This window comes from Podarcis liolepis (assembly GCF_965112155.1).
Source record: "Podarcis liolepis genome assembly, chromosome: 3".
Taxonomy (NCBI): Eukaryota; Metazoa; Chordata; class Lepidosauria; order Squamata; family Lacertidae; genus Podarcis; species Podarcis liolepis.
This window is the reverse complement of record NC_139557.1, coordinates 6,217,229-6,235,207: the sequence shown is the minus strand read 5'-3', so window position 1 is coordinate 6,235,207 and position 17,979 is coordinate 6,217,229. Positions and strand designations below refer to the sequence as shown.

The 17,979-nt window shown below is 43.3% G+C and overlaps 1 protein-coding gene across 1 annotated transcript in view; it reads left to right on the top strand.

The window, feature by feature from the left end:
* The window catches only part of WDFY2 (WD repeat and FYVE domain containing 2), a 42,503-nt gene that overhangs the window by 19,528 nt on the left and 4,996 nt on the right, over window positions 1–17,979 (top strand). The window contains exons 3-8 of the mRNA XM_083495264.1: window positions 156–229; window positions 7,693–7,747; window positions 11,097–11,247; window positions 12,606–12,718; window positions 13,708–13,834; window positions 15,728–15,833. Of these exons, the coding sequence (XP_083351390.1) occupies window positions 156–229; window positions 7,693–7,747; window positions 11,097–11,247; window positions 12,606–12,718; window positions 13,708–13,834; window positions 15,728–15,833 (626 nt within the window). The remainder of the gene's footprint in view (window positions 1–155; window positions 230–7,692; window positions 7,748–11,096; window positions 11,248–12,605; window positions 12,719–13,707; window positions 13,835–15,727; window positions 15,834–17,979) is intronic.

The following is a 17,979-nucleotide window of genomic DNA, read 5'->3' as shown; positions in this document are numbered from 1 at the left end:
GGTTCACCAGCAACAGGTGACATGCACTAGATTCCTATCTTCCCATCCCATCTGACCCTGTCTCCCACACTGTAATAAAGCTGCCTTGATTGTCCTTTGACATTTGTGAGGAATAATAGTAAAGGTCTTAAGTTCAACAATATGTTCATTTTCAGCTCCGTGTTCGTGCATGTGCATTAATCCAGAAACAAGGAGGCTGTCTGTCGGTCTAGATAACGGTACAATCTCAGTAAGTACACATGATAAGATTTCTAGTTAAGATGTGCCCCCATCCACTCCCAAAGCAGGCCTCTGTGTTCTGAGAATTCCTTTTTGATTAAATGGCAGATGAATGGAGCTGAAATCTACGGTACAGGAAATGGCAAGTTGCAAGCAAATTTGATTCCTGCATTCAGTAGCACTCTCATTACTAGGGGGCTTGGATCCCATGGACAGCATTTTTATAATCATGAGTAAAACATTTAAATATTAATTTATTTTATTAAATTTCTGTACTGTCCTGCATCTGAAGATCACAAGGCGGTTTACAGTATATCAAGGGTGGTGTTCTAAGAAAACTCCTGATTTTCCCCCACTTTATTTACTAGGTACATGGATCTGTACGGTGCCAAGAGTTCAGAGATAGGTTTGTGCAAAGAATTAGAAGCCTGCCCCGTGGACAAAAATTCCTAGCTGTAGCACGGTTCAGTAAGGCTAGTTTTCAAAGGCGTTGTTAAGGGTAGGAGAAAGTGCAAGCTCTTCAGCTTCCATTCTCGCCAGCTCATTTATTGTGAGCTGTGTCTTCTTGCCAGGGTTAGGAATGCTCATCTGTTGCCATCCTTCCTGTTGCACAGATCTGAGGGCCAGTAATGTGGGTTTTCTGGAAATTACTCCTATGCAAATTAGGGCAATCTGCATAGGATAATTTACACCATAAAACTTCCTGGTGCCCTAGAGTCAGGGTGGGAAGCCTTTGGCAATCCAGATGCTGCCGAAATACTTCCCCCATGAACCCCAGCCAGCTTGGCTAAATAGGAACATCTGGTGAGCCAGAGGTTCCCCACCCCAGCCCTAGAGAGTGATCTAATTTAGTGTGTCTATTTTACTAGCTTTTAATATGCAAAACTGAATGGTGAAATGGCTAAGCTTGCCTAATGCAGTATTTTCAGTTTGCATCAATTCATTGTTACTAATGAACTTGTGAAACCGAAATCTTTCCATGGGAAAAAATTAAGCACTAGGCATCAGTGCTGAAGGGCACCCTTTTCTCCTCATCTTGAGGCTGATAGTGCTAGCTGTCCTTTTGTTCATGGGCTACATTCAGTTGGGAATCTCAAAATATATCCAGAAGGTGCAGTGTAGCTTCTTCACTTTTTCCCCCCGTTCCCTCTTCCCTAAGGCCCCTGTAGCTGCCTCTATCCTTTTGCTTGTGTGAGGCAGACTACACTGAGCTAGAGGAAAACAGAAATGACCTCCTGTCCTATTTTGCCGCAGTCCTCGCAAATAATGAGTACTTGCAAACACCAGGGTAGGAAATAGTGAAAAGAGATCTGGGCAACAAAGGACCAGCTCCAAAAACATTGGATTGGTCTGAATTCAAATCAGCCATGTCTCTTGTATTAGAGGCTTTCACCCTGCCTTTAAAGTCACCGAATTTACAACATGGCTTTTAGCGAACCGATGGAACAATTCCATAAACTCCACATTGATACTAAAACATGAGATAAAATGGGAAAGAATTGGAGACAAGCATCTCAAAAAAAGGACATAAAACGTGGTATCACTTGAAAGCTGATATAAAAAAAGCTCTTTTTAAAGTCCAGGAAAATGACTGTTTTAACTTGTCTGTTGTGCATTCTACCCAGTTCAGAGACTCATCCCTTGGAGTCATCTTCCTGATACTCTTTCTTTAGGGGAGGGGTGTGGATTTACTATTAATCATCAAATTGCTTGAAGCATAACTCAGCACTAATAAAAAAAACAAGATATTCCCTGCTGGCAGGCTTATAATCTAAAATGTTTAACAAATCAGGAGGGAAGGGGAAAACAAGGCAACTAGGCACCAGTTCCTGAAGTCCCTGCTATCCCATGTTTCCCATCCCTCGTTTTCTGCTGCAGGTAGATGATAGTTGATGACTTTCATACAGGAGTTAGATGGTCCACTTTCCAAAATAGAAACCTTTATACAGGGAAGTACAGAGCAAACTAGCTTGGTCCCTGGAAGAATTTGCACAGTATTTGATCATTGAAGCAGCAACTTGCTGTTGGACTTACTCATTTGACTTCCTTGACCTGAGAAGTTATTAGAGCAGATATTAAACAGCAAACCCGTAAGCACCTAGAAGAAAGGAAGTGTTTATTAGCAGTCAGCATGGTTTTACGCCAGCACAGCTCTTTTGATTGCAATTGGCAAAGTAAACAGAAGGAAAATATTATTGGATTTCAGAAAAGCTTTTGAGGGAATTCAAATATTTTGAATGATACCTCATGGTATCTAGCTCATGGAAGATGAGCTAGAAGGAACTACTGTAAAATGGGTATTCAACATATGAAATGAAGCAGTAAAATATCATGACGGGGAGACTGTCCAGTGACAATACAAAAACATTATCGTATAACCATAATCAAATCCTGAAATAAATATCAGTGCATGAATTTATTGCAGAATGATGTAAAACTTTCCAGTTCACCAATATTACAAATGGCAAATTATCACATAACATTCACATTAATTATTGTAATGAGGTTGTTACATTATAAAGATGGTTTACAGTTTACAGATGGCAAAAGTCCATTTCAGCTTTAACGATCTTGTATCCGTCAAAATATCAATACAAGCAGCCCCAAAACAACTGCTTAGATAGACCAAACCTTTCTACAGAGTGCCACAAAGCGAGCGCCTGTCGCTTCAGCTAACAATCTTCAAATGAAGAGTATCCAGACGAGCAAGAATCTAGAGATGACATGGAGTTAGGAAAGTTCTTTTTGCAGTTTGCACTCCCAAAGACGCGGGTGGCGCTGTGGGTTAAACCACAGAGCCTAGGACTTGCCAATCAGAAGGTCGGCGGTTCGAATCCCCACGGCGGGGTGAGCTCCTGTCGTTCGGTCCCAGCTCCTGCCCACCTAGCAGTTCGAAAGCACCCCTAAGTGCAAGTAGATAAATAGGGACCGCTTTCTAGCGGGAAGGTAAACAGTGTTTCCGTGTGCGGCGCTGGTGCTGGCTCGTCAGATGCAGCTTGTCATGCTGGCCACGTGACCCGGAAGTGTCTTCGGACAGCGCCGGCTCGTGGCCTCTTGAGCGAGATGAGCGCGCAACCCCAGAGTCGGTCACGACTGGCCCTGACGGGCAGGGGTACCTTTACCTTTACTCCCAAAGAAGAGGAGATCGAGGGCGAGGTGCTGACGCTTTGCAGATGTTCACATCTCTTTGTGAAAAAAAGGGGGGGCAATTATTAGTTCACAGGAAAGACAGGAGTCCATGGTTTTCGACTACAGTACAGGTAATTTAGTTTAGGTTAAACAAACAGAGCTATGTGTGGCTTGCCCTGCACCACTTTAGCTATCTCCCGCCCTTGGGTGAGGTGGAGGACACTCTCCTGTCACCAGCGTTGAAGCAAGATTCACCAGTCTAGCCAGCATCTGCATGAGTTGTTGAGGGCACCATCTTGCCTCAAGACAGCAAAATGGCTTGGCTTGTAAGAACTCTTATCATTTAGTGGGGAAGCTCCTAAACTTTGGAACTCCCTGCCTGTTGAGATCTAGCAAGCACCTACACCGTATCCTTTTACACACCTGCTAAAAACATTCCTGTTTAAGACAAGCCTACCCAGATGCTTAGAAACTTCAGGTAACCTTAAATCTGTTTTAGTATTTTGACTGTCGTGTGTTTTAAAGCATGGGTGTGACTTTTTCTTGATTTTACTGTTTTATCTTTTGTAAACCACATTGAGGGTTTTTTGGTTCCTGGAGAAGAGAAAGTTAACTCACCACCTGATTAAGAGCATGTGTCTCAGGGATGGGGCTGAGTTGAATTCAGTGGACTCTTTGGGGTACTTGCAGTTGTGCAGCATTCTAGTCACACAATTTCAGCCTCAGTCGTTATTCTTGTAGCTTGCTCCCCTTTTTATTAGGGTAAAAAAGGGGGCGCATCTTTCCCAGTAGTTATTTGTTCACACAACTTGTAGGTGTGATTACAGGGTCGCTCACCATACAACAAACGCTGTTGTTCTTCCATTGCGATTGTTTAATTTTGTGCAAGCCAATGACAGCATTTTAAAAGAAGTCCTGGGAAGAAATGAGAGCAGATAATACTGTTTTTTCCCCTTTCTCTTCCAGCTGTCTCCCCCAACTTCATTCTTTTTCCAAATCCTTGTCTTCAGAAATCTTGGATTTCTTTACCAATTCATCCCAACAGACGTGCACACTTTAAAATGCATTTTTTAAATAGCAAACAAAATACCATATTTTTCCGTCTATAAAACGCCACGTTTTTGGGGACTCGGATTTAAGAAAATGAGGGAAGATGGCCCCGTGTATAAGACATCCCCTAATTTTTGACATTATTTTTTAGGGGGGGAAACCTAGTCTTATACACAGAAAAATACTGTATATTTGAGTCACTTTTTAATTTGGGCCAGGCTTCATCATATGTACTGGATAATAGATTATTTTCTGTATTTGGAACCTTTTATTCTCTTCTAATCCTGAACAATTTGTGCACTCCCAAGAGAGAGTGGGATTCTCCTGGGATTTTTTAAATAATGTTTCCCACCTCCCCTTAAGTCAGTGTGTTGCTGAATCTTCACAGCATTACAAAGCTGTGTTGTCTTTGTCGTGTAAGAGTCCAAAAATCAAGGCCATTAGAGTCTTGCCTTTCTTGAGGCCTGGCTGTTGTGCAACGAAGTCGTCTGAAGTGGAGAGAAGGAACCTCCATTTTCCTTCCTAAGCTGCAGAGAGGAAGTGGAATGGGTAACAGAAATGAAACTGCCAGCAGGGAACTGACTGTAGGATATCATAAGATCAATAAGCATATTTGAGTGAGGTCGAAGTTGGATATTGATCTGTACTGGTAGCATAGTCAGTAAAGTCTTGGTTCTGTTTTATTGACAAGTTTCCAGTGATTGCTATGAGTAGCTTTATTTCTTTTTTCACAAGTTTACTGCTGTTAAACATTGGGATTATCTGGATTACCATGCAGGGGTTTGTATGGCAATTCAAAATTATATTTGCAAACGAACAGAACACAAAGGGCAAAGCTGGATTTCTGCTTTTCCTTCCATTCGTGGGTTATGAATAGAAGGTATGTGATCAAGCTGGAGAACTGGGTTCTTTAGTATTGTCAAATTGCAGCAGTAATGCCTGACTGGGCAGAGGAAGCTATGCATGTGAGAAAGTTGAGCATTTAGCTTTGCTTGTTGTGTGAAGCAGCGGAAAACTCAAGCAAAGCTCTGGGCAGGGGTGCAGTTCTACCCAGGCTGATCTCTCCTCAAGATGAGCGGTTCTAAGTCTCCCTTAGATTCCACGTAATAATGGTTGCTGTTATTTTGTCTTAAAGCCATTGGGTTAAAAAAACCCAAAACAAACTTGGGTGAAATTTACAGATTTTCAGTTTCTTCTCATGACTTTGTGCTTCTTGTTGTTTAGTCGTTTAGTCATGTCCGACTCTTCATGACCCCCTGGACCAGAGCACGCCAGGCACTTCTGTCTTCCACTGCCTCCCGCAGTTTGGTCAAATTCATGCTGGTAGCTTCGAGAACACTGTCCAACCATCTCGTCCTCTGTCGTCCCCTTCTCCTTGTGCCCTCCATCTTTCCCAGCATCAGGGTCTTTTCCAGGGAGTCTTCTCTTCTCATGAGGTGGCCAATGTATTGTAGCCTAAGCTTTAGGATCTGTCCTTCCAGTGAGCACTCAGGGCTGATTTCCTTAAGAATGGATAGGTTTGATCTTCTTGCAGTCCATGGGACTCTCAAGATTCTCCTCCAACACCATAATTCAAAAGCATCAATTCTTCGGCGATCAGCCTTCTTTATGATCCAGCTCTCACTTCCATGCATCACTACTGGGAAAACCATAGCTTTAACTATACGGACCTTTGACGGCAAGGTGATGTCTCTGCTTTTTAAGATGCTGTCTAGGTTTGCCATCGCCTTTCTCCCAAGAAGCAGGCGTCTTTTAATTTCGTGACTGCTGTCACCATCTGCAGTGATCATGGAGCCCAAGAAAGTAAAATCTCTCACTGCCTCCATTTCTTCCCCTTCGATTTGCCAGGAGGTGATGGGACCTGGCAAACAGAAGGGGAAGAAATGGAGGCAGTGCTACCTTCATGTAAATTTGTCATCTTTTTGAGATCTGTGCTAAGCCGGGTTTCTGAGATACCCACATTTACCTTTCTTATTGAGTACTTTATAGAATAAAAAAACGGGGATAGGATTTTGGTGGTGGTAACGATGATTTTCCTGTCATTGCTGGCATCCCCTCGTTTTGTCCTCGCTATTTAGTTAATCGTTTGATTTCTTCCTCAAAGCTGCCTTGCACAACTTTCCCTTCTGCTTCTTAATCTAAATCACATGCCTGCCTAAAGACACAGATGCTTGGTCTGAACGAACAGTACTCATGAGTCTCATTGTCAGTATTGTGAAACGGTAACATCAGTGCGGCATAGAGGTCTCGCTTCCTTGGGCTCAAAGGAGCCAGTACACTTTCACCGAAGTGTTAACTTCCTGTTGAATTAGAATGAGACACGAGTAAGGAGCACTATTTCTTGGCAATAGTTCTTTGCACATGTATATGTTTGTCTTGCCAGTTGGGGGGCTGTTATAATCAGACACAAGGTTCTGGATATCTGACTGACTTACCGTCGGGGAAAAAGAATCAGTGTCTGCCAGTGCAAATTATTTCCCTGTTCACTTGTATGTTTAGCTGTTGTGTAAGCGATCTTTTAAAAGACAATTTTACTTTTAAAAGACAACTGAAGGCAGCCCTGTTTAGTGAAGGTTTTAATGTTTGATGCTGTATTGTTTTTAATATTTGGTTGTAATCCGCCCAGATTGGCTGGGGAAACCCAGCCAGATGGGCGGGGTATAAATAATAAGTTATTATTATTATATTATTATTATGATCTTGCATGATTTCTATGAAGGCAGCCTATAAATATTTCCTGTAAGAAAATAAAATAAAATGATTCCATATACCTGACAAAAAGGCGGGCAGGGAGAAGCAGAAACTGAATCTGAGGGTGGCTCTCTTGATGTGTTCTCAGTGGAAATATGAATTTCCTTCCGCGGCTAGTAAACATGCACACTGCTTCTAGCCCATTGCTGTAATGCATCTCTGCTGTTTTGGAGGATGGAGGAAGGAGGGAGTGCTTCATGCCCACAAGTGTATTGAGGAAAGCAAAGATATGCAAGCCACACTGGACTTTCCACAGCTATCCCCAGAGTGTGAAGAGGCAGAGAAGACAGACCAGGGATATAGGTTCCATGCATCCCTAACTGTGATACCCATACACAGCTCTTCTGTATTGCTAACTGGGCAGATGGAGTTGATGAGCTTAACTTTCTACATGTTGATCTAAAAAGATGCGACTCCAATCCAGAGCAATGAACAAAGTGATAAATTCTTGGATTTTAACAAGAAACATTACATTGCAAACTACTCTGTAGATATCTACTTCCATACTTCACATTCTAAAGTGGCTACTTTGTTATTTTCCAGGAATTTATTTTATCAGAAGATTACAACAAGATGACTCCAGTTAAAAGTTACCAGGGTAAGAGTTGCAATCTTACTTGTAGAAAAAAAAGAGGTTTACTTTGATCTTATCTTGCCTCAAAGGCCTTCAAAATGAGAAACCACATAGGCTTATGAATACTTAGATCAGCTCTTTTTTTCTGGCAGGCCTGAGACTGTTTTCTGGGAAAGTTTAGAATGGTTTTGCAAACAAGCCAAAACATCTCCAAAACTTTTAATCTGTTCTGTCCTCTTCACTGTTAGATTATGGATTATGAAGTAATAGTTTGGCTGCTATTGTGCTTATTTTTTTGAAATGAATTCTTTTTTTTTAAAGAGAACTTGATCATTTTTCAAGTATGCATTTTGAAAATATCAAGTGAGTTTGAAATGAGTTGTATACTTCCCAGACCTATTGCTTTTGTGTGAAAACATAGTATAGTAACAAAACCACCACATTCAGGTAGGTAGCCGTGTTGGTCTGATGCAGTCAAAATAAATTAAAAAATTAAAAAATTGTCCAATACCACATTAGGGACCAACTAAGTTTGTTCTGGGTATAAGCTTTTGTGTGCATGCACACTTCTTCAGATACCACATGGTTGCAGAAGATGAGATTCAGAGGCCAAACGAAGGGGCAGTTTGCTGTATGTGGATCAGAATGACCACCCACACCTCAAAACACTGTCAGGAGAATCACAGGGACAGAGTGAAAGGCATTTAAAGAATGACATTACGTTTCTATACATTTCGTTTATTGTTCTGTTCCGTGTTTTGTCGCTTACAAAGCAAAATCAGCCCAGCCGCTTCCTTATGTGTGGCATCTTTCAGGCCCCCAGATCCATAGCAAATCCCTTAGGAATTGCTGAACTCTTCTTTAAATAGAGCAGGAAATAGTTCTGGAAGCTTTATGCAGTTCAAAAAGGCAGCCTTGTGCATTGGAGTCCACAAAGAACGTGTAACTTGAATGATAGTTAAATCTGTAGTTCTCAAAGCTATAAGGTGATCATTTATATTTAAGGTCTCCTAGAGCTGCTCAGCTCTGGCCTCCTTAAAAAAAGCACTGATTTCATCATAATTTTATACCTGTTTGGTCTGTACACTGTGCTTGCAGTTTGCATTTGGTTTTTCAAAGCGTGCGGAGGTGTTTAATCAACCTCTTGTTACAACTGTAGGAAGCCAGTTTTCTCATCAAAGCCAATTTCTCACCACATCCTTTAGTTCTTTCCAGCCTTCTCTTTATCCTCCCCAGGGTGCTTAAGCCGTGCTCTGGCTTCTGCATGCTGCAGCTGCCACAGTTCTCCCACTTGCGCTCTCTTGTGCTCAGCAGCGCACACATTTCTAACATTTTGGTCAAAGCGCCAGCATTTGGGAATCCAAAAGCATGGTGTTTCAAAACAGTGGTTTCTTTAACAAAAGCCGTCTCGAATAGCATTGTGTGACATGGAGCTGATGAGAGGAAGAAGGCTAATCACAGTGATCTGGCCACAGTGATCCATGCGACGGTCATCTCCAGGCTTGACTACTGTAATTCGCTCTATGCGGGGCTGCCCTTGAAGCTGTCCCAGAAACTCCAGCGGGTGCAGAATGCTGCAGCGAGGCTCCTCACGGAGTCTCTGCCATGGGAGCATATTCACCCAGTGCTTTTCAAACTGCACTGGCTCCCGGTAGAGTACAGGGTCAGATTTAAGGTGCTGCTTTTGACCTTTAAAGCCCTTCACGGCCTAGGACCCTCATACCTACGGGACTGTCTCTCCCGGTATGCCCCACGGAGGACCTTAAGGTCCATAAATAGCAACACCCTAGTGGTCCCAGGCCCTAAGGAAGTTAGATTAGCTTCAACCAGAGCCAGGGCTTTTTCAACACTGGCTCCGGCCTGGTGGAACGCTCTGCCTCATGAGACCAGGGCCCTGCAGGATCTGATTTCTTTCGCAGGGCCTGTAAGACAGAGTTATTCCACCTGGCCTTTGACTTGGAGCCAAATTGATTCCCTCCCTCTCTTTCTTTTTTCTTTTCCTTCTGCTCCTGCGAGGAGGCTACATTTTAATATTTTAATGTTTCAATATTTTAATGTTGTATTTTAATTTTGTTTTAAGTTGTAATCATTCAACTTGTTTTTATTATTGCTTGTAAGCCGCTCTGAGCCCGGCCTTGGCTTGGAAGGGCGGGGTATAAATAAAAATTATTATTATTAATCAGCACTCTAATTCATTTTTTAGTTGTTATTACCATATTGTGTACATTGCCCTAAGGCAAGGTGGTTGTAGAAGGTGGTTAATAAATAACAGCAATAATAAATAACACAATTGGATTGAACAATTGGATGATTGTTTGTTTGAATAAATCCTGCCCCCAGCTTTTAATGGGGAGAATGCAAATAAAATGGCTAACTGTGCTGTGGTGGACCCAGAAAACAAACAAACCACAAAACTGATGATGTAACAATTCTGGAATCTTAAATGTGGTATGAATTAATTGCATGTGGTAGCGTTTGCAGAGGCTTCTGTTCCCTTTGTTCTCTCCTATTGGTGTTGAACAGGGGTGGGGAACCTGTGGCCTTCCAGATGTTGCTGGGCTGCGGTCCCATCATCCAACATCTGGAGAACCTCAGGTCTCTCTCCCCTGGTGAAAGAACTGTGGTCACTGAAAGCAGGAATAGCTCACACTGGCATTTTGCTGCCTCTTCTTCTGGTCAGTTGTGTTTTTATGACATCCAAAACACTGCATTTAATTGCAGCACATTTTTAGGGCCGTGTACTCTGTTCAGCCAACTATTATTTCTCCCTGCACCTCAAACATGCAGAAACCCACCAACACTTTGCTTCTCTCTAGCTGAATCAGGCTTACACCAGGCCTGATCCTCCCACCCCATTTTAATGGCATTAAAGAATACATGAAAATAGCACAGATTAGGGTAGCATGGAAGAAATGTGAATAGCGCAGGTGGCACTGTGGTCCAAACCACAGAGCCTAGGACTTGCCGATCAGAAGATCAGCGGTTCGAATCCCCGCAACGGGATGAGCTCCCGTTGCTCGGTCCCTGCTCCTGCCAACCTAGCAGGTCGAAAGCACCTCAAAGTGCAAGTAGATAAATAGGTACCGCTCCGGCGGGAAGGTAAACGGCGTTTCCGTGCGCTGCTCTGGTTCGCCAGAAGCGGCTTAGTCATGCTGGCCACATGACCCAGAAGCTGTACGCCGGCTCCCTCGGCCAATAAAGCAAGATGAGCGCTGCAACCCCAGAGTCGTCCGCAACTGGACCTAACGGTCAGGGGTCCCCTTTACCTTTACCTTTAAGGATGGAGTGGAAGATGGGAGGTGGAAATGGAGAAAAGAGATAGAGAAACTCCCACACAAGATGTTAATGCCTCTCTTCCTCTTTCCTTTTGCAGCTCACCAGAGCAGGGTTTTGATGGTTCTGTTTGTCCTGGAGATGGAATGGATCCTGAGCATAGGACAGGATAAGCATTTCACATGGCATTGCTCAGAAAGTGGGCAGCGACTTGGCAGTTACCGCATTAGTGCAGGTGCCTGTGGACTCCAGTATCCTTTACAGTAATTGTGGCATCTCTAAGTCGCCTTTTTTTTTGGCTGTGTGTGTGTTTTGCTTTAATTCTTAAGGATTTAAAAGAGCTTTCAGAGTTTACATTTTCATAACCTTGTTGTGCTCCAAAAATGGTGAGCATAGAATTTGTAAAAGTGACTTGGATGCCAAAAAGAGCTGCCGAAAGTAAACTGAGCCTTGCAGCAGGTCACAACATATAAGCAGTATAAACAGCAAATAATTTGATCTTGTGCCATTAAGGGAATCCAAAGCTTTTCTTAAATAACCTTTTTTCTCAAAAAGCAATCCCTTAACCACTTTCCAAGTTATTAATTTCAAGTCGCTTTAACATCTCAGGGAAACAAAAAGCATAGCATGAATTAGGGATGCAAATCTGGGCAGCAAGATTTCATGTTTGTGGTTGGTTGTGGTTAATTAACATTCTGAGGTTTAAGCGCTGACTTACACTACCATTTGTGGTTTGTGTGTTGCTTGCTGCTGGGGTTAACTAGTAGAAATGTGTACCTGTGTGCATTTGAATGAATGAATGCCTCCAGTAGCGTGTTCTGTAAAGACAGACGTTATTACCAAGGCAGTAATTTGTTGGTGCCACATAGAAAATGAATTTGCTGTCACTGAAAATGAATTTGCTGTCACTGAAAATGAATTTGCTGTCATAGAAAATGAATTTGCTGTCACATAGAGGAGGGAGAAAGGTTGTTTTCTGCTGCTCCAGAGAAGCGGACACGGAGCAATGGATCCAAACTACAAGAAAGAAGATTCCACCTAAACATTAGGAAGAACTTCCTGACAGTAAGAGCTGTTTGACAGTGGAATTTGCTGCCAAGGAGTGTGGTGGAGTCTCCTACTTTGGAGGTCTTTAAGCAGAGGCTTGACAACCATATATCAGGAGTGCTCTGATGGTGTTTCCTGCTTGGCAGGGGGTTGGACTCGATGGCCCTTGTGGTCTCTTCCAACTCTATGATTCTATGAAAAACATGAATAGATCCATAGTATAGTAGTCCTTTCCCCTCGTGCATGAGACTTAAAGCTTCCATTGCCCAGGTGTTTTCTGGCAAGCACAGACACATAATGAAAAGCATCCCTTTCCAGGGACCATGATCTTGTTGAGGTTGAGCAATGTAAGCCAGACTGTGAGTTGTGAGCATGTGCTGTGTGCTGCTGTGCTCAAGCGCTTGCCAGATGAGTTGTACGGATGTTGCCTCTTGCCCAGCAGCCCTGAGGTGCAACCGTAGTCCTTTGGGGATTGCTGTGCAAAGTCATTCAAAAAGGTAGCAACACACACACTTTTTCAAAGTTGGAACTTTGTTAGATTCCTGAGTTTCTTCCTCGCCAGATTTGATATGGAGACCCGGCATGTTTTTATCGGCGATCATTCTGGGCAAGTGACCATCCTGAAACTGGAGCAAGAAAACAGCAACCTGATCACAACTTTTAGGGGACATACAGGTATGACTCGGTGCATGTTTAGTCCCTTGGGATTGCTATGTATGAATACTAATGGGGAACGCCATGCAAGTGGCGAGGAATCTGCCTCTTAGCTGTGGGCAGCGGCGTAGCTAGCACCCGAGGAGGCATGTGTGCCCTGCACCAGGGCGAGCCACCCATGGAGTCCGCTGCTGCCTCCCCCTCAGCTGTGCAAGACCCATGCTGCCGTTTCGGGCAGCTCAGAGCCTGCAGGTGCCCGAGCCACCGCGTCACTCCCAGCAGAGATGCGTGGCTCAGGCACGGTGCAGGCAAAGCCCCACGATAAGTGCCACCCCCGTGGTGTGGTGTCTTGTGTGTTCCCCCCACGCTACGCCTCAGGCTGTGGGAGTTGCTTCAATCTTCACAATACGTTTTTTCTTGCTGTTGCGGATGCTTGAAATTTATTGAAGGTTTACAGGGCCATACAGCTTGAGCAGCATTTTGTAAACGCAGAGAGGTCCAACGAAACGTTAGTTCAATAAGTTTCAGAGTTCGCAAAGCACAAGTGGTGGTTCACAAAGCTGTACTGTCACCGAGGGATTGCACAGCAGCTTTCGCATGCAAAAGACATCCATTGCTTTGATAGTTGTGCTACATAAAGAGCAGGTCTGCTCAAAGAGAGGATGTACACAAGCAGGCTGCCCCAGTTTGATGACAGTACAGATAGAGTAGTGCATTCTTCTAACTGATGCTGGAAGCTCAGGTTTGTCATAATTGGGTGAGAAAAGTGAAGTTCAGGAAAAGGAGGAATTCCTCATCAGTACCCCAGGTTAGTGTAAGCCTGTGCATGTCTATCATCTGTAGTGTTAATGCTGCCAGCCAATTCCCAGACTCTTAAAAGATTTAAAGCAAATGCAGACAAATCCTTAACTACTTGATGATGATCTGGCAGTTTACATAAGCTCCTGTATTTCAATAGTAAAAATCCTCTCTTTTCCCCCTTCCCCTCTTCCCTGTCCTAATATTTCCAGGTGGAATCACTGCCCTCTGTTGGGATCCTGTGCAGCGTGTCTTGTTCTCCGGCAGTTCTGATCATTCCATTATTATGTGGGACATCGGAGGAAGAAAAGGAACAGCCATTGAACTGCAAGGACACAAGTACAATGCGCGGATCAAATGCTTTGCCCTTCCAGATATATCTCGTCCACAGAACGTGCCTGCTTTTATTCAGGCAGATATCTCTCACTCAGAATTGTGGATATAATGAAGTTTTCAGAATAAAATTCAGGAACCTTCAAATCAGCCCACACGCTCTAAAAAAACTGGTTTCTAGCAAGTAAAGTATAAAGTAAAGGTAAAGGGACCCCTGACCATTAGGTCCAGTCGTGACCGACTCTGGGGTTGTGGCGCTCATCTCGCTTTATTGGCCGAGGGAGCCGGCGTTCAGCTTCCGGGTCATGTTGCCAGCATGACTAAGCCGCTTCTGGCGAACCAGAGCAGCGCACAGAAACGGCATTTATCTTCCCGCCGGAGTAGTACCTATTTATCTACTTGCACTTTTTGTCCTTTCGAACTGCGAGGTTGGCAGGAGCAGGGACCGAGTAACGGGAGCTCACCCCGTCACGGGGATTCGAACCGCCAACCTTCTGATCGGCAAGTCCTAGGCACTGTGGTTTAACCCACAGCGCCACCCGTGTCCCTCCAAAGTATAAAGTAGGGATGGCTAATCTGTGACACTCCAGAAGGTGTTGGATCACAACGCCTGTTGTCCCTGGGTGTTGAGCATACTCACTGGTGTTGATGGGAGTTGGAGCTACAGGTTTCCCATTCCCCTGGAGTAAAGAGCCAATTAAAAGCACTCCTAAAAACTACTGCTGCTACTCTTTGCATCCTCTTGGCCTTTCTCACACTGTGGCTGATTTTGTTCTGATTGACAGGCAACCTGGTTATCCCAAAAACAAACTTAAAACACACACACACACACACGTTGAGTAGGGTTGGATGAATCTGTCAGTTTGGGCATCTCAGTTTCTCATTTCTTGCAGAATTCACACCAGCTACACATCATTCTGCAATTCTTAAAAAGTTTGCAGGAAAACTTAACATGTATTTTTGTATGACATTTTGTCTAACGTACACAATTTTGCAAGCACTTTCCCCTGATAATAATGACCCATTTTGTACCATATTATATGCTCTATAAGACTCACTTTTTCCCTCCTAAAAAGTAAGGGGAAATGTGTGTGTCTCTCATGGAGCGAATGCAGGCTGGTCAGCTATCCCAGAAGCCAGAACAGCAAGAGAGATCGCTGCATAGCGATTCCTCTTGCTATTCTGGCTTCTGAGATTCAGAATATTTTTTTTCTTGTTTTCCTCCTCCAAAAACTAGGTGCGTCTTGTGGTCTAGTGCGTCTTATAGAGTGAAAAATATGGTACTTATTTTGGGTGGAGAACTGCATTGCAAAAATTTGGAGTGAGAATTTTGAATTACAATGTGAACCCATCTAATTCACGCTTCCTGATCTGACATGTTAACCCAAGTGCAGATAGCCTTCAGAATTCTCACTCCTCCAAATTTTAAACCAACATGAGGTGCAGTGGGTTGCAGTGGATTCCATTTAATTCGGAATAGAGGGCAGGGTTTAGATCAGTGCTGAAACTTGCTGGATGATTTAGTTAGCAGCTTGGCCTGATTTATGCAATTTTATCTTCACAACAATCCTTTGAGAACCCCACATGAGAGTCCTTGTAGATACCATTCAGAGCTTCCTCACAGGATGTGATGCGGGTATCAAAATATGTATTTGATGCTATGAAGACTAGGTCAGGCGTCTCACTGAAGGAATTTATTTTTTAAATAACGGGAGTAGGATTAGATGCAGGCTTGGAATTTCTTCTGCACAACTGGGCTTTCTGCTCTGCAGAATCTGACCTATTCCAAGCATATGAATGTGTTTCTTTGACACAGAGGGAAATTGGCACGTTCAAATTGCTGTTTCCTACTCATCAATTGTCTTCTAACTTTTTTTTTTTTTGGTATATTTACTGCAGTGATAAAGTTCAGTCACTCTTCTATGCCCATCACACACGGCAGCTTATCTCTTGTGGAGCAGATGGAGGAATCGTCGTCTGGAATATGGATGTTGAGAGGCAGGAGGTGAATACTCAGTTCTTCTCCTTTATCTGGTCAGGGAAATGACAGCTTTTTCAGTATTGAATATTTTTGAGAGTACACTGAAGGCCAGTTTTCCCAAACGTCTCTCTTTGAACTTAATCACAACTTGGGTTCATATGGCACTTTTTTCTATTAGGTACATCTGTTTATCCACTGATATTTTTAGCATTAAATGGGCATTACTTAAGGGTTGTAGGTGTGACACATTGTGCAGGGAGGGAGAGATGTTTTTGTAGACATCTTCTGAATATGGAGGGTTCATTTTAGTGATTATGGCTAATAGCTGCTGATACACCCATCCTCACTGAATTTATCTAATCCCCTTATAAAGTCATCCAAGCCAGTGGCCCACATCACATCTTGGGGCATCAGATTTCAAAAGTTAATTATCAACTCAGTGAAGAAGTGCTTACCTGTTTTGCAACTACTGCCAATCACAGAATTTTTAGAGTTGGAAGGGACCACGGGGTCATCTAGTCCCGCCCCCTGCAACGCGGGAATTTCACCCAACAAGGGACTTGAACTCACAACCATGAGTTTAAGAGTCTCATGCTCTACCGACAGCTCGTTGGGTAATCCCAAAATTTAGTAGTATGAGAGGAAGAAAGTTGTATCTCAGGATCATGCCTAATTTTTATAAATCCCTCTGTTGCTGCACTCAAGTGATTTTGAACAAAAGGCCTTGTGGGTCAGTTAGTGTCTTAAACATAGGCAGTTCTAGGAATTTGTACATATTTCTTCCTAGGAATGAGTTTCTTTGTAGAATGCCTTGCCTATTACAGACATGAATTTCCAGTCTCGAAACATTAAGTGCAGTTACTCTTCAGAATTTCTCTATTGTTATTATAGTATTGCCTGATACAGATTTGCGGCAGACCTTTCTGCTCAGCTATGTTTTGAACCTGGGGTGGGGCAAGTTGTAAGCAATATTTAACCGGGTTAAGCAAGCTTGCTTTGAACAAAGGCTAGAGCCAGTAATTGGAAAATGGCTCTTTCATCTAAAAAATGTCAGCCATGTATTTATTTCCAAAATTTGTTTCCTGCACTTTAGATAGAGCCATGGTGGCATACACTAACAAGAGGCAATAAAACTAAAAAGAACCTCCTATATTCAAAAAACAGATCACAGATGAATCAAAATCCCCAAACAGTCTTAACCTGGTGCTGGCTTGATCTGCAGATCCATTTCTGGGAATATTAAGTCCCCACTGGGTTTCTAACAATAGATCACGTTCCTTGTTTTGAAAAAGCAGGTGGAAAAGGCTCTTAATATCTGCTACAGGCTAGTTTCCAACCTGTGGAAAGTTCTGCTGCTGTAGTTAGAAAAACAAAGGTTTTGTTTTGCCTCACACAAACGGCAAGTTTCTGTTTTGCCCTGAATTACTTCCCTGCTGAGTTGTACATGTCATTCCAGTCTTGCACCATTAAGGATGACAGAACTAGTACCTGTTGGACAGGACAATGCTTTGCAGGGCATTGCAGTTACGGTCTATAATCCTAGACATACACAGTCACTGGACTGGAATGACTACTTCTGTTAAATTTTAATTCAATCTGTATAGAACCTGGCGCTTGGATTTTTAAAAAAAATCTCTGTGCCTATTTTTCAAAGCCATGTCTCACGATTATGCAGATGCACTTGGTAATGAACAGGTGGCACTTGAGTCCAGTGTCCAGGTGTAGATTTTCTGTCTCGTGTGTCCCTATATCTCAGGGGTGGGGAAAACCTTCATCTTGAAGGCTGCGTTCCCTTATGAGCAACCTCTGGAGGGCCAGAAGTAAAAATGGGTGTGACTAGAAGTAAAAGTGGACGGAGCAACAGACCTGTTCAGTGTGCTACCTTCCAACCCCACGTCAGAGGTTTCTGTCTCCCTATGTACGTACCTGTGTACACAGTCTCTGTCTCTATCCAACTTCCACCCAGGTGAGCAGGAGACATTACCGCACTTAAAGTACACAGTCCATCCTGGGGAAAGCGCTTATGGAGGGCACAGAGCAGATTTGCTGAAGGATACAGCCAGGAGAGAGGGGATGTGGCCTAAGCAGTATTCCTCAGATATAAGGTCAGATAGTGAGTGGCCAGGAGTACCACGTTCAGCCCCCAGGCCTGAAATTCCCCACCCCTGAC